Source organism: Gorilla gorilla, chromosome 9, assembly GCF_029281585.2.
Source record: "Gorilla gorilla gorilla isolate KB3781 chromosome 9, NHGRI_mGorGor1-v2.1_pri, whole genome shotgun sequence".
Taxonomy (NCBI): Eukaryota; Metazoa; Chordata; class Mammalia; order Primates; family Hominidae; genus Gorilla; species Gorilla gorilla.
Window position 1 is genome coordinate 118,480,910 of NC_073233.2, and position 13,795 is coordinate 118,494,704.

General features: G+C 35.2%; 1 protein-coding gene across 3 annotated transcripts in view; it reads right to left on the reverse strand.

Annotated features, from left to right (window-relative positions):
• Positions 1–13,795, reverse strand: part of ARHGAP20 (Rho GTPase activating protein 20) — a 141,706-nt gene that overhangs the window by 27,520 nt on the left and 100,391 nt on the right. For all 3 annotated transcript variants that reach the window (XM_055355482.2, XM_031016469.3, XM_063693509.1), the window contains 5 exons: positions 11,519–11,560; positions 10,527–10,611; positions 7,276–7,353; positions 4,945–5,011; positions 2,524–2,712 (listed from right to left, as the gene is read on the reverse strand). In XM_055355482.2, the coding sequence (XP_055211457.1) occupies positions 2,524–2,712; positions 4,945–5,011; positions 7,276–7,353; positions 10,527–10,611; positions 11,519–11,560 (461 nt within the window). The remainder of the gene's footprint in view (positions 1–2,523; positions 2,713–4,944; positions 5,012–7,275; positions 7,354–10,526; positions 10,612–11,518; positions 11,561–13,795) is intronic.

Below are 13,795 nucleotides of genomic sequence, written 5' to 3' on the forward strand. Positions count from 1 at the left end.
AACTAAGCAGAGGATGCCTACAATTTAGTTGAGCAAGTCGTTAGCAAAACTGGTTAAAACCCTTAGGATTCCTGATTTCTGATTATTATAAAATAAAATTGACAAGGGACCCAGAAAAATAGTTTTGAAAAACACAGGTGCAAAGGTAGAAGAGTAGAAGATTATTATTCTCCTCAGCCTAGTTATAAAGATACCCTTTATAAAAATCCCTGCCTTCATGGAGCTCACATTTTAGTGGATGGAAGACCATGATATCTCAGTGTTCCCCTTTCAAAATTACCCAAGGTGAGCGAAAAATTTTAGAGTCCAAAACCTCAATTTACTATCATAGAGAGATGTCTGTTAACAAATTCAAGGTAAATTTGTATATCTGATGTTGGTAAGATGAGGGAGTCCCTGATGACTGATCTACTGATTTACCAATGACTTCGGTAAAGTATAAAGTTTGAGGCTAGGTCATCAACAGAAAGTGACAGGCTGGCTGTGCATGTGGGTGGAAATTTATATAAGACAGTTGACTCAAGTAGTTGAAGAATGCTGCACAGAAACAAAGTTAAGACTACTCTCACCCAGTATGAAGTGCCCATTAAGGTTGGTCATTAATGATACCAAGTAGTCTTGATGCTATATGATTTCTTCCAACAGTGCACAGAGTTCATCTAGAGATGAGATTTTAGGAGATGTATAGGAATGTAGAAGAGACGGTCAAAGAAACAGAAGTTTTCTGCTAGACAGGGATGATCACGATAACCATGGAATTCAAGTTGCATAAGGAGGAAAGTAAAGATGGACAGGGGGACTAACAGATGGAGAAAGTGGTAGAGTTTAGTAGGTTTGAAAGAAGCAGAAGGAATCTGGGCTTCCAGAGATGAAAAATAGAATGAACAAAGGCTGGCTGAAGAAAACAGATGGTGGTTACAACTCTTTTTGTCCAATAAAATGTCAAAATCTTGAATCAAAGGGGCGAACAGGAAAATAAGTTTCACAATGCTGTTACAATTTCTTGATGCAGTTGTTTCAGAAACTATATGTTTTAGTATGAAATATAAATTAGAAGTTAACTTTAAATGCATTAGAGGAGGTTCTGTTTAAAACAATCTTGGAGTGTATTAACACTTAAGGCAAAAAAAAAACTTTACAATGAATGCTGATTTAATTTGTTTTCTCTAAGTTTAGATAGCTACATACAAATGTTTCTTAAAGTAGGGTTGTTCTGCAATGAAGATAAAAACAGTATGAGCTAATTTTTCATTAATGCTATGTCAGTTGAATCACACACAGATGAAGAATTTCAGACTTTCCCCTGGCACTCAGATGATGCCAATAATCTGTCAAGTGGCAGGAAGGTAGCCTCAGTGATCTCTCAAGGTCTATGCCATCCCTTTAAACTTATTACACCTGGGGTCCAAATTTGGTTCTTTGCAAAACGCAAATCCATGGGTCTCCCAGTTGGTTCACATTGACAAAGGTAGCTATAGAAATTCACAGTCAATTTTCTACTATCTCACTCATACTTTTTGATATCAATTTTCTTCTGTTGCTTATACAATCTTCCTTTCAGACAGAGCTTAAAGCTCAAACTTGGGTTAGGGCAAATTACAGTTCTCTTATATTGAAGATCACTTTTATCATTCCAGAGTCTTTATTGTGGGGTGGGTAAGAGACTGCTATGTTCACAGGGAATTCATATTAGATTAGTAGTCTAAGGAGAGACTTCTGTAGAAATCATCTTAGTCTTCACATACTTATCAGCACTAGAATCCAGGTAGGGCATCACAATCTTCTGACACCCATCATTGACAGCCTCCTTTTTATAATGCAACCATTTAGGGAGAACACACAGTTGGAGTGTATTACAGTACAAAGAAGGCATTGAAGCACCTGCAGCACTGCTTAGTGCCTTTGACTCTGCGGTAGGAATAAGGTTAAAGGGGAAAGAATGGTGAAGAAAGAAGGAACAGACTGTATTGCTACTAGCTGCTGATTCTTAGTCAATCATGCCTATTGCTGATTTATAAAACCATCTTCTTCTAAAAGTCCATCTTTCCTTTTCAAAATACTTAGCAAATTCCAAGAAAGAATACCTCATCTGGCGGGAGGTTTGAGTCTTTGCCTTTGTACTAAATTTATGTTCAAGAACGAAAACTTTTTTTTTTTTTTATTATACTTTAAGTTTTAGGGTACATGTGCACATTGTGCAGGTTAGTTACATATGTATACATGTGCCATGCTGGTGCGCTGCACCCACTAACTCGTCATCTAGCATTAGGTATATCTCCCAATGCTATCCCTCCCCCCTCCCCCCTCCCCCCACCCCACAACAGTCCCCAGAGTGTGATATTCCCCTTCCTGTGTCCATGTGATCTCATTGTTCAATTCCCACCTATGAGTGAGAATATGCGGTGTTTGGTTTTTTGTTCTTGCGATAGTTTACTGAGAATGATGGTTTCCAATTTCATCCATGTCCCTACAAACAATGATAGACTGGATTAAGAACGAAAACTTTTGCTAGAAGCAACTCACCACTCAGTTGCTGGGCTGCAGCCAGGCGGCTGGGCTTCAGGATGAACTGGCACTGCATCTCTCGGGGGAGCTGTTCCATAAGGAAGGGCTCCTGGAGGTTGAAAGGGGTGGTAGAGTCCTTTGATCCCGGTGTCAGGAGTGCAGAGTCTCGAAGATGGCTCATTTTAATTCCATATGGATATTCATGCCCTACACAGAGACAAATCTAAATGTAGACTTCAGGCTGACTGGTACTGTTAGCATGTGTACTGCAAAATAGGAATGTACTGCAATTTACTCCTGGGACTTTTGGCATAAAGAATCCCTTTGTTTGACAGAATGATCATTTACACTCTTACAGTTGCAGACCAGTATGCAGGTGGTCCTACCAAAGTAGTTTTAAGGGGAGGAGGGAGAAAAAGAAGAAAAAAATCTTTAAAGATTATCTTGTTTGGAATGAATGCACAGATCAGTTTGCGAGTTCCATAATGCTGACTTTTCCAACGCGTGCATCTAAGGATAACTAAAGGTATTCTATTGTCTCCTTTGACATTAACTAGATATATAAATTTTCAGCAAATACATGTCCTTGCTCAGTCTCAAATCTATGATTTAAAATATTTTTTCTACCTACCACAGAAGTATAAGGATCTATATATGTCAAGTATCACTATTATTAATATTATTTAACACAAGATGTTTGCCTAAAAACATTTCATTAATTTTTATTAGTTACACAGTTAGTTAGTCAACTGGTTTGATTTATGCTTCCCTCTCACTGCTGCCCTCTGAGATTGATGTTCAGAGGCAATAATCAGAAGGAAGACTGCAGGGGATCAGAAACACAGAAACAGATGCAAAAACGAATGTACAGACTATAAAAACTAAACCCTGGACATCTGACTACAACATGATTTTAACTCTTTAGTATTCTAAGTAATTACGTCCTTTTAGTGTAATCCTCAAATACCACTGATGTCGATTTTTTTTAAGTACAGAGAGCAAGTTCCCTTCTATTCCTGACTTATCACCAAATGTAACTCAGTGAACTCTTACTCTTCCTTTTCAGCTGGTCTAGGCATACAGTGTCAATGTTTCATTAATATCAAGTACTACAGCAACTTTCAGAGATTAAGACAGAAAAAGGCTTCTATGACAATAATAAAACAAAATCAATTTATCAAAATAGCCGGCAGCTAATCTACAATTGAGGTTTGCAGAACACATTAAAATAATGATTAAGCATTGCTGCTAAATCATGGGACAATAATGTCCTATGTCTCATTGTTTTTCAGTAAGAGCTAGTCAGGAAGCTTGGGGCTGTCATAGGCCTAAAAGTTACCATCTACATAGTTTTCATTAATATATTTTATTAAAACAATTATTTCAAGTGTTTGATTTTTAATAACTTTATTGCTCATTGACAATTACAAAAATGACAACATTAAAAACCTGAAATATAGTCAATTTTGTCTTTAGCTCTGTGCATGATCACTTTCTGTATTCTAAATCTGAGCATATACATTTGTAGAAAAGTCTGGTTTTAGATTACTAAGGTCACTTGAAACACTGAATTACACAGTTGTGACCTCATAGACAAATGAAAGAATTACATGAAATAATGCATACAATATGCTCTGCACGATGTCTGGCAGGTAGTAAGCATTTCAAATTGTTAACAGAAATTGTCATCATCATAATTATCATCGTCATCATCTCAAGATCTGGTAAAGATACTGTCCTTTATTTTAATTGTTCTATTTCTGTTAACCACACTGAATGAAATTACTGATCAAGAAATATTTTTTAGCTAATGACTTAAATAAGGTAAAATGTAACATATTTATCAATAATTCCTCATGACAAATGCTGGAAAATCTGACTAGAGAAATAGCAAAATAATTTAGTTACTGAAGTAGCAGATAATGAAGACTTTTAGGAGTCTAAATGGGTTAATCTGATTTTCTTCATGATTCTTAGGAAGGTTCCGGGTACATAGCAGGTATTACATACTCACTGATGAATTAAGATGCATGGTTGTATTTTAGGTGTCTTCCATAGAGGCACATAGTAGGTAAGGGAACAGGAAATTAAAAACTGAATATGAAAAATAAATGTATGGAGAAAAATAAATACCAACACATATTTCTTTCTTAGAAAAAAATTTAAAAAGGTTTGGCAGGATAACTCTTGTTTGTCAAATGAAAAAGCAGAGCGAAAAGTTTATATTTCTCTTCCCAACTATACCATTAGCTGCTTGAATGAGGAGATATTATTTGTCTAGCACATAGTAAATCTTTGATAGATCTTTATTAAATGAACACCATGAAATTTCATAGTTAATAGTATTTAAGCTTAGGACCATATGACCAATTCTCGGAGACACTTAGAATTATAATTAAAACACAATCAATGCTATCTTAGACTTTTGCAAAAACTTACCAATAAGTGGGTATGGAGCCTCTTCTTTGCCAGAATTGACCCACAACTGGTAATCTCTCTCAGAACCCTTAGAGATAAAAGAGTTAAATGTCACAATAAATCTTTCACATTTGATACTTGAATGAGGACACATTTTTTTTTTTGGTTATGTGTCCTCCCTCCTGCCCCCTACCCAGTGATAGTTAGAGATCCACGAACTGCAGTGGAATAGGCCTTCACTATATAGGTAGCCTACAGAGTGTAAAATCATAGCTGGGCCCCTTTATAAAGGAAAAACAATCTTCCTGGCTCTTAAAGGCCAATCTCTTCTTTAGAGTCCTGACTTCTGCTATGTCCCTCCACTTCTCAGAGAATATTGGGCTTAACCTCCAACATGCCCCTGCAAAGACAACCTTATTATCCAGAAAACCACAAACACTGCTATGTCTATGATTAAAAAGTAATATCTCAAAGGCTGATTATTAGCTCAGCTGCTTCTGAGCAGAAGAATGACCAAAAAGCTTTGAGGAGATAAGTAATTGGCACAACCTCTACTGGCTTTAGTTTAGGCAAGTTCAGTCCTGGGGAAAGAAAGGACAAGAATTCTGTTCTAGAGAATAGGCCCAGTCATAGAAAACAATAAAATTGTTCACTAGCAGAATTATAATCCAGCAACATTACAAATCCCACTTGAAAGAAATGATACTAAATTATACAGATTTTGCTGAATCCTCTAGGAGGGATGATAAAACACAAATGTTTTAAATGAAGCTAGAACAGGTAAGCCTGTTGGCAATATTTCATATCCTTGCCTTTAACTTCTAATAAAAAATCGTGGCCCTGCCCTTACAATACCATAAAAACCATTCCACCCCCCATACTCAGTTTATCTGTTACTTCCTCCCTGCCCCATCCCTCCTAGTCAAAAAATGTGTTGTAAATAGGAAGGCCAATCTAATAAAAATCCTTTCTTTTTATATAGTGTCTGAAAACACTGTAATAATAATCCCTTAAAACTGGTATAACCAAATAGTCTCAATTCCTAATTAAATTAACAGTTTTTTTTTGGTCTGAGGAGATTAATAATTTTATCCAAAGGAAAAGCATAGATAAAAGAATGAATCATGTCAGTAATTCCTCTACATACCTCTAAAACTCTCTACTTTCTTCCAAAATATACTCATATAGCTTAGAAATTAATGGAGGTGACTACTTTACCCAGTGCATATATTTTAAATGTAATCAAATTTATATTACAAAATTTAACGAATTATCAGATTATCCCAAATTCTGGTTGTCCTGAGTTCTAAAGGGCTTACTATAGTACTGTGTATAAGCAAATCTAAACACAATTAATAATACTATGGCATGTCTTAAATATGTGTCATGAATTGCTCTGGAAACAGTGCTCCTTGAACGATGTAACATGACACATATTTAAGACATGCCATAGTATTCTACAATATTATTAATTGTATTTAGATTTGCTTATATACAGTGTACTTTCATATTTACAGAGAATCTCACTCAAGGAATAGTGTTTTTAAGTGCTTCCTTTAGTTATCATCCTTTTGAAAGTCATTCCCTTTAATGAAAGTACTCATTGTGTGGTGTTTATACAACTGGTAGCAAGGTGATGAGGACAGTCTTCCAGTTCTCTTTCCTCTACCTCATCCTCAAATGTTCTAATCTTCTCCACTCCTAAAATTCTCAAAAATTCACCTCTATCGCAGAAAACAGAAAGGTACAAAGCTAAAAGTAAAACACGGAAGAATGTGGTGTGCACACTAAAGCTCTCCAAATCCATGATCTAATTCAAAGCTTGTCTTTTTATTTACCAATTTATCAGAGGTATTAGCCATATCATCCTTAGGACTTGTAGCCAGCTAATATGGTTTTATGAAAAATTCTATTATAGAGCAAATTCTTCAGAATTCATCATCCTAAGACTGATTGAGTCTTGGGATAATAACAGGATAATTATATAGGGGAAAAGTCAAATTGTGACCAGTAGCAAGGGGAGAAGGAGGATGAAACTTTATTAAGAACTTTATACCAAAAAAATTTTTGTATATATATACAGCATATATAATAAAATACATATTGTCACTTTAAAATCATAGTCCAATCTTATAATTTTCAGTTCACACAGATTTTAAAATAGGAGAACAGCACCACCCATATATTAATCATATTAAAGCTTTACTGTTCTTATTTTCTATATTTTGGGGAATAAAATATGACTTTGGTATCTCTAATAATCAGCTGTCTTATGATGGAAGGAAAATACTTACATAAATTTAAATAATCAAAGTTTATTTTTAATTAAGAATGTCTAGCAGAATAACTTACAGTTATCCCTAGCATTGGTAATGACATGTTGATAACTTCATTCGCTGTATCTGAATTCATTACGGTTATAGTTTTAGACTGTAGAAAAAAAATAAGAAATATAGCTATAAAATAATGAATTTTAAAACAGGTTAACAAATAATCATTGTCAAATGATTATCGAAAGGCAAATATTGATTTCAAATGTGGACAAAGTAAAGCATAAGATTTAGGTAGAACACAAACCTTTTATTATAATTTGCTTTCATTCCCTTATAAATTATGCCCTCTAATAAAACATTTCTCTTAAAGGATGCATGGCTTAAAGAATATAAAAGCTTAAGCAAATAAGAAAGACTAAATATATTTCAGTGAGAGTACATGGACCCAGCTCCCAGTTAAAAAAATAGATCAGTGAGGTTGGTCCTCTGTCTTATTTCCATAATTGTATTTCCATAAGGCAATGGGTAATAAAAAAAGGCAAGAGCTGAATCTCTTTCTATTTCTTCCTTAGTAGTGTTTTCACAATACAGGGTTTTATTTCTTTGCGTGGTATAAAGTCAGGTTAGGTAAAATCAGGATAATAACTGGTTACAAAAGACATTTAAAGCTTAGAATTTTAAAAAGTCACTATTGGGAACTTTCCATGTGTCACACACTGTGGCCACTAAGATTTTAATTGTTGAAATCTTTGGAGGACATAAAACCAATGAGTCTAGAAGAAAGAAATGAAAATTTTAGAAAGCTCAATTCTATTATCAACTCTGCCAATGAATAGAATATCTGTAATAGCTCTGTGCTAAACTATATTGAATACTTTTACTTAAAAATAGACAATTTGCAGCAAACAGTAAAAGAGTTAAGCTCATGCCTGTAATCCTAGCACTTTGGGAGGCCGAGGTGGGCGGGTCATGAGGTCAGGAGATCGAGACCATCCTGGCTGACATGGTGAAACCCCGTCTCTACTAAAAAAAAAAAAATACAAAAAAAAATTAGCTGGGCGTAGTGGTGGGGGCCTGTAGTCCCAGCTACTCGGGAGGCTGAGGCAGGAGAATGGCTTGAACCCGGGAGGCGGAGCTTGCAGTGAGCCAAGATCGCGCCACTGCACTCCAGCCTGGGCGACAGAGCGAGACTCCATCTCAAAAAAAAACAAAAAACAAACAAACAAACAAACAAAAAGAGTTAACAAGATTCTGAGATATCTATAGAGATCGCGGAATTCCAAAATACATTATTTAAATATAAAACAATGCTACATTTAAAAAAAAACTTGCTACATACATAGGTTTTACACATGAGAATTATAAGATTAAATCAGCAATTAGGGCTGTGTCCCTGACAAAGAAGGATTAAATAGCACAAAAAAGTAGCATAAATACAAAAATGATATAAAAATAAAGGTAAATGAAATCTGATAATTCATTATCCTTCCGTTAACAGAATTTCTTCTCTATGAGTGAATTATTTGATATGACAAATTGCCTCTAAAAATTGTTTCATTGAATTTTAATTTAAAAAAGCATTTAAAATGCACAATTTCAAACTGTGTTCCTGGTAGCCCCAAGGATTGTGCAAAATTGTCTCAGAGTGAAACAGGGAGTCTTTGGAGCACTCAACCCAGTGTCTGTCTTCTACCAGAGTGTCATAGGTATAAGACATACTGGGCTTTAAATTGAGAGATAATTTTTAAAAAGGCTTCTGATTTTAAAAAAGTCTAAAATTTTTTCCACTTAATTTAAAGAAACTCTCCCATGAAGTCTTATAACGTGAAGAATCTATTCTCCCAATAACCTGGTTTCTAAGATAATAGTTTTTCTTAATACTAGGCACATATGTTCAAAACAATTATAGAAAGTATATTTTTTCCTACATGCCTTTCCAGTATACAAAACAAATGAATTTCAGCAGATAGAACTCTTTGGCTAGTAAACAAATAACAGACAAAACTGAAAATGTGGCAATTTTGTTCCATATTAGCATAATTTACTGATAAGGTGTGTATAACTAGACGGCAAAGACAAAGAATGCTTCCCACACATGCACTCCTATTTGGGGGAATCACTCTGGAGGCAGGGCTCCCTGAATGAGAGTCTTGTTATGAAAGCTACTTTAGACAGCAAAGGACAGAGTACGTCACATCATCCTTGACTTAACCAGGGTACTAGTGATAAAAACAGAGCACCCAACCTGACCACATATCTTATCTTCTCTTCCAAAATGACAGTGGGACATCAGTCCTTTCTCAAGTACACACTTTCCATATACCGAAAAGAAAGTGTCAAAAAAAATTTAAGGGATTTTTCCAGGAAATCCTGAATGTAACCAACTGCCACAACTGAATCAAAGCAGACAGAAAAAAACAGTGTTTTTGTTTTGTTTTGTTTTACATTGCTACAGGAGATCTCGGTAGTCTCATACTATAAAAATTTGAGTATTTCCCTCAAGCAGTGACATCTGGCATTCAGGAGTTGGTCAGAACATTTGCATAACTTTTGCTTTTGCCCAAAACATAACTATTTTGCACTACCTATTTTTCCACACACAAATAAAACTATTGTGTGTGATCTAGAGCTGCTGTGAAGTATGACAGTTAATAGTATAAAATATTCATAAGTTTTCATATTTTTCATAATTGATAACATTTATCTCTTGTACTATGATTTCAGTCATCAAATTATACATAATAGCTGGGGTTAAAGACTTAATATTTATTTGACCAATATGATAAACATTGTGAAGTAGTAAAATGCTGATCCCTTAAAAATGTCACCTCTCCTAGATCATCCTCCTATTAACCTAAGGGATTCAATCCCTAAAAACTTAAAGAATGAAGAACTTTTCAAAACCACTTTCTGCTTAAGAGTGACAAGTTGGGAAAAAAATTGCTTAATAATAATAGGAAATACTCCTTGTGGAAACAGCTTTACTACAAGCCTCTGCAGCTGCTATTGAAAGGATTCAGAGAAATATTCATGCCAGAGGGAGGAAAGAGACATGTCACAAGCAATGTTCTTTCCAAGCGTAAAAGTTTAATACCGTAGTTCATATGAATTTCTCTTGCTTCATTTTCTCTAGGGTTTATTTTTCATATATATGAAGACATACATATAACCAGGAAAATGCATTTTCCCCCTGTGGTATTTCTAAATGCCTACCTTCCATAGCACATACACAGTTAGCCTGCCTGCCTGCCTGCTGTCTCTCTTCTTATCCGTAGTGTTCTGTCTTATGCAGGGACTTGGAATTTAATTTTCTGGCTTAGAAACACTTACGTAGGCACAATTCCCAATGTCCTTGGCGAAGATTTTGAGGGGAATGCTCTTCGGGTAGTCCTTTTCTTTCTCTAGATTGATGTATCTAATCAAATGCAACAACAACCCAAAACAACACTGAGTCAGATGGAATTTGCTAATGGCTTATTTTAAAAATCAATTTATTTTGCTAATATTTCCAATATACTTATATGCTATTTTTTAAAAAGATAGATGAGAAGACTGAGCAAAGTCAGATTACATTATGGGTTGGAAGAGAATAAACAGAATTTCAGGACACTAGGCATGGGCACAAAAAAATAGGACAGGCATGTCAAGTGAGGTTTGAGAAGCACAATCAGGTTAGGGCACCTCTGGGTAATGTCTGTCTTCTTTGGACAGGTCCAACACCTTACTGATAAGTATAGGAACATATATAATGAATATTTTACAAGGTCAAACCAAAGCAATGGCCTTGTACTTCTCATTTAACTCCCCAGTAGGGTGTAAATCTTGGTTATCCTATTGCGTGGAGATGGAGAGAGGACAGGAGGGAGGGAAGGACTGTAAGTCTAACAGATGAGCCTAAGTCAATCATTTTAGTCTGCATGCTCAATGGTAGGGATAATAACTACCATTATTTTTGAGGTGCTTAGCAGAAAACCCTGCATTTATGGAAACTTAATACATACTTTGAGTAAACTGTTAGCTCCAATTGGTAGGCTGGAGACAATGGAAAGAGAGAGGAGATTATTGACTAACTTCTGTCTAAAATGATTTAACTAGACCTCAATGTTCTCCTTCCTAGAAAGTTAAGAAATACATATAATGAGAGAACATTATTTGTAGCAAGTAAGTAGCTAGTGTACGGTATAAATGGCAGCTTATTTAGAGGTCAAATGAACAATTTCTATTAAGGAGAAGGGGAATAATTTGGGGCACATCTCTGCAGAAGAGGTCTTAATTCATTTATTAAAGGTTAAAGATTAAAAATATGAATACTGAAAAAATACCTCTGAAGGAGAGACAGCCATTTGTCCTTTTGTTCTGGAGAACTGCAATCAAAGAAAATGGGAGAGAAAAATTAAACCACATAAAATACAAATGCTAACAGATTTAGGATTGTCAATCCAGATGAAAATATCAACAACCTGTTGTTACTAATACAGTTGCACACATAAGCTGCAACCTTGGCATAATTGTGTTCTGGAGAACTCTGCAGTGGAAATATCCCTTTGGAAAAACTACAGTCAAATGTAGTTTTATTAAATCCTTTTGGATGGATCTATGACAAACCCTCTTTTCTACTTTACTGCTTTTTTACAAGTGGTATTATATCAGCGTGAGAGAGTTCCTATAGTGGAAAGAGTACTTGATTTGGAATCTAACACTTGATTTCAAAATTATATGCAAGCTAGACAATCATGGGCAAGTCATTTAACCTCTAAGCCTCAGTTTCTACATCTATGAAACTGGGTTAGTATTTTCGTAGCTCACACGACCATACAAATAGAAAGTATGCTTAATATTGAGAACACAGAGATTAAGAGAAATTTGGCATGTGGATGGAAATCTCTTTGCCCAGAAACCAGTTTGTTGCTAGGAAAAGAAACATTAAAAAAATACATACAGCAAGATTATGATTTAGTAAATTAGTTCATTGAAAACTTATTCTTAAAAACTATAACCTTCTAAGATCAATCCATTTGCAACTAAATTAGTACTAATTTTTATGCTGATTTCACTATTACGTTTAATTCTTCAGATTAAACATAATTTAAAGTTTATTCCTATGTGGTCTTGTCACTAACAAGCTTTTAAAATCATATTTCTCTCTCATATTTTTAAAGACAGGGGTCTTGCTCTGTTGCCCAGGCTGGAGTATAGAGGCATGATCATGGCTCACTGTAGCCTTGAACTCCTGCGGCCCAAGTGATCACGCTGGCTCAGCCTTTTGAGTAGTTGGGGCTACAGATGCGTGCCACAAGGCCTGGCTAATTTTCTAATCTTTTTAGAGATGTTGGAAATCCTAGTTATTTTATTATTTCCAAAAATACATTTATTCACTAACTTTATTGTTTAGCAATTTTCTCCATAAGCAATCTCCCAGGATTTGTCATCAGAAAGTGTACCACATTTTTTTCTTTTTTTTTTTTTTACCATTGAGCATACATTTTCCATCTTTCACAATTCCTTACTATCTTTTGATGTATTCTCTTTTCTAAAATAGATTTTCTAGGTTCACTTATGTCAAATCTTGGATTTATTTAGCAAAAATCTGTTGAGAAACAGATAAGAGGTTTGCTTCAGACCTGCTAACTTTTTTCAAAGGAGTTAAAGAAAATTGCCCCTTTAAGACTCTTAGTATTTTTTTAACTTTTAACTGAAATAAAAGACATATAGAGAAAACTGCACAAAGCTTACATGTACAGCTTGAATAATTTTAACAAACTGAACACAGTCACATAAACCAGCACCCAGATCAGGAAATAGAAAATCACCTTGGAAGGTCCCTTGTGTTCTTTTCCAGGCAGTAGTTTCCACTATCCTGACTTCCAATAGCACAGAATAGTTTTGCATGTTTGAGTACTTTATATAAATGTAACCATAAAGTATATACTATTTTGTGTCTGGCTTCTTTCAACATTATGTTTAAAAGATTTAATTATATTACTACATGTAGTTTTAGATAATTCATTCTCTTTTATTTTCTTTTTCTTTCTTTTTTTTTTTTTTGAGATGGAGTTTCACTTTTTTTTTGCCCAGGATGAAGTGCAATGGCGCAATCTCGGCTCACCGCAACCTCCGCCTCCTGGGTTCAAGCAATTCTCCTGCCTCAGCCTCCCAAGTAGCTGGGATTACATGCATGTGCCACCACGCCTGGCTAATTTTGTAGTTTTTAGTAGAGACAGGATTTCTCCATGTTGGCCAGGCTGGTCTCAAACTGCCAACCTCAGGTGATCCACCCGCCTCGGCCTCCCAAAGTGCTGGGATTACAAGCGTGAGCCACTGTGCCTGGCCAATTCATTCTCATTGCTGTGTTCCCTTGTTTGAATAAACAGCATATATTACTTCAAAATATAAATTATGAAGTGTGTCAGGTTAATGTATGGAGATTGATTTGTGTAATCTTCTTGTATATTTCCCTTTCCTCCCTGCTCTATACCTGAATCCAGGACTCCCTTTCTTTAGTAATTCTTAATCTCAGGCATTTTTACAGGACTAAAAATAGAAGTACTTCAAAGTCAATGACTATCTCTGTGTTTTATAAATACTTAAACCCATTAAAA